This window comes from Lucilia cuprina, chromosome 2 (genome assembly GCF_022045245.1).
Source record: "Lucilia cuprina isolate Lc7/37 chromosome 2, ASM2204524v1, whole genome shotgun sequence".
Taxonomy (NCBI): domain Eukaryota; kingdom Metazoa; phylum Arthropoda; class Insecta; order Diptera; family Calliphoridae; genus Lucilia; species Lucilia cuprina.
In genome coordinates, this window is record NC_060950.1 from 60,812,002 (window position 1) to 60,814,183 (window position 2,182).

The window sequence follows — 2,182 nt, forward strand, 5'->3', positions numbered from 1 at the left end:
TATTTCAGTTCTAGTTCAGTTCTAGTTCAATTCTTGTTCAGTTCTGGTTTGGTTCTAGTTCAGTTCTAGTTCAAATCTAGTTCAGTTCAAGGTTAGTTCAAGTTTATTTTCCAAGTTCAGTTCTAGTTCAGTTCTGGTTCAGTTCTAGTTCAGTTCTAGTTCAGTTCTAGTTCAGTTCTAGTTCAGTTCTAGTTCAGTTCTAGTTCAGTTCTAGTTCAGTTCTAGTTCAGTTCTAGTTCAGTTCTAGTTCAGTTCTAGTTCAGTTCTAGTTCAGTTCTAGTTCAGTTCTAGTTCAGTTCTAGTTCAGTTCTAGTTCAGTTCTAGTTCAGTTCTAGTTCAGTTCTAGTTCGGTTCTAGTTCAGTTCTAGTTCAGTTCTAGTTCAGTTCTAGTTTAGTTCTAGTTCAGTTCTAGTTCAGTTCTAGTTCAGTTCTAGTTCAGTTCTAGTTCAGTTCTAGTTTAGTTTTAGTTCAGTTCTAGTTCAGTTCTAGTTCAGTTCTAGTTCAGTTCTAGTTCAATTCTAGTTCAGTTCTATTTCAGTTCTAGTTCAGTTCTAGTTCAGTTCTATTTCAGTTCTAGTTCAGTTCTAGTTCAATTCTTGTTCAGTTCTGGTTTGGTTCTAGTTCAGTTCTAGTTCAAATCTAGTTCAGTTCAAGGTTAGTTCAAGTTTATTATCCAAGTTCAGTTCTAGTTCAGTTCGAGTTTAGTTATAGTTCTTTTCTAAATCATTTCTTGTTCTTTTCGAGTTAAATTTTTGTTCTGTTCTAATTTATTTCTAGTTTAGGTCTATTTGCTTTTCAATTCTATTTCTGTTTCAATAATAGAATACAAATACACTTCATTATTTTTACAAATTTTCTGTTTCCAGATGGTTTGATAAATCTGTATCCATTCTATTAAGTGCTGATGGTACAGCAGCTGTTAATTTTGAACATGCCTGGGGTGATGGTGTAGCCGTTTTACGTTACTTTAATGAAATATACAAAGAAACTCTAAACAAACCCTTTTTAAGTACCAACGACCTTGAAGCTGTATCCAGTCATGCCGTCGAAACTTCAACCGTACGTCACCTCAATTTCGAAATTGATGATAAACTTAAGGAATTAGTAAAACAATCGAATAATAGAAATCAACAAAATATTAAACCGCTAAATATGCACATGTTACGCTATCCTCATCTAAGCAAAAATGCCTGCAAAAGAGATCGTTTAAGTCCGGACTCTATAATGCAATTGTCTTTCCAATTGGCCTATAGACAAGCTTTCGATAAATATGTCGGTACATATGAATCCTGCAGTACGGCTGCTTTCAAACATGGACGCACTGAGACTATGCGTCCCTGTACCAATGCCACCAAGAAGTTCTGTGAAAGTATTTTAGATTCTAAAACCAATAGTGATGCCAAATATTTACGTTCTCTAATCGATCAATGTTCTACGTATCACGGCCTATTGACAAAAGATGCTGCCATGGGTCAGGGTTTTGATCGTCATTTGTTTGCCTTAAAACATACAGCTGCTATTAATAATAAACCTCTGCCGGAATTGTATAACAGTGTAGCTTTTAAACGTATTAATCATAATATTATAAGTACTTCCACCTTATCATCGGATGCATTATTAGCCGGTTCATTTGGTCCTGTAGTACGTGATGGCTTGGGCATTGGGTAAGTTTCTTTGTTTTTTCTATAAATTTAATTTCCTTTAATTCTTATTCTTTATATTCTCTATATTTTTTATTCTTTCTAATTGCAGTTATTCTATACAAAATGAAGAATGTGGCGCCATTGTTACATCCTACGAAAATGGCTGTAATGGCCAGGAATTTATAAACAGTTTAGAACAAGCCTTTAATGCTATACGCAAAGTCATTGTTGAAAGCAAATAATAAGTAAAAACTGTGCGTAGTTTTATTTTAGTTGTTCCTTTTTGCCAAAGCATTTAATGCGTTTTTGAGCAATTAATTTCATTACCGTATTGTGCTTTTTTGTATTGCCGGTTTGTGTGTTTACAAAACGCCCTTTAAGACTAAATGGTTTTGGCATAAAAACAAACCATAACATGTTATTCTCCATTTTCCATTTTATTTTTATAATTTTAAAGTGTATCAGGTTTAAGTTATAAGATCAATTACGATAGTATGAAAAATAAAGTGAAAACTAGTTAAAATTGTAGTTAAAGTTTA

At 33.2% G+C, this 2,182-nt stretch overlaps 1 protein-coding gene across 1 annotated transcript in view; it reads left to right on the plus strand.

Annotated features, from left to right (window-relative positions):
• LOC124421013 (carnitine O-palmitoyltransferase 2, mitochondrial-like) overlaps positions 1–2,182 on the plus strand; it is a 29,960-nt gene extending 27,778 nt beyond the window's left edge. Inside the window, exons 2-3 of the mRNA XM_046955677.1 lie at positions 823–1,664; positions 1,753–2,182. Of these exons, the coding sequence (XP_046811633.1) occupies positions 823–1,664; positions 1,753–1,885 (975 nt within the window). The 3' untranslated portion in view covers positions 1,886–2,182. The remainder of the gene's footprint in view (positions 1–822; positions 1,665–1,752) is intronic.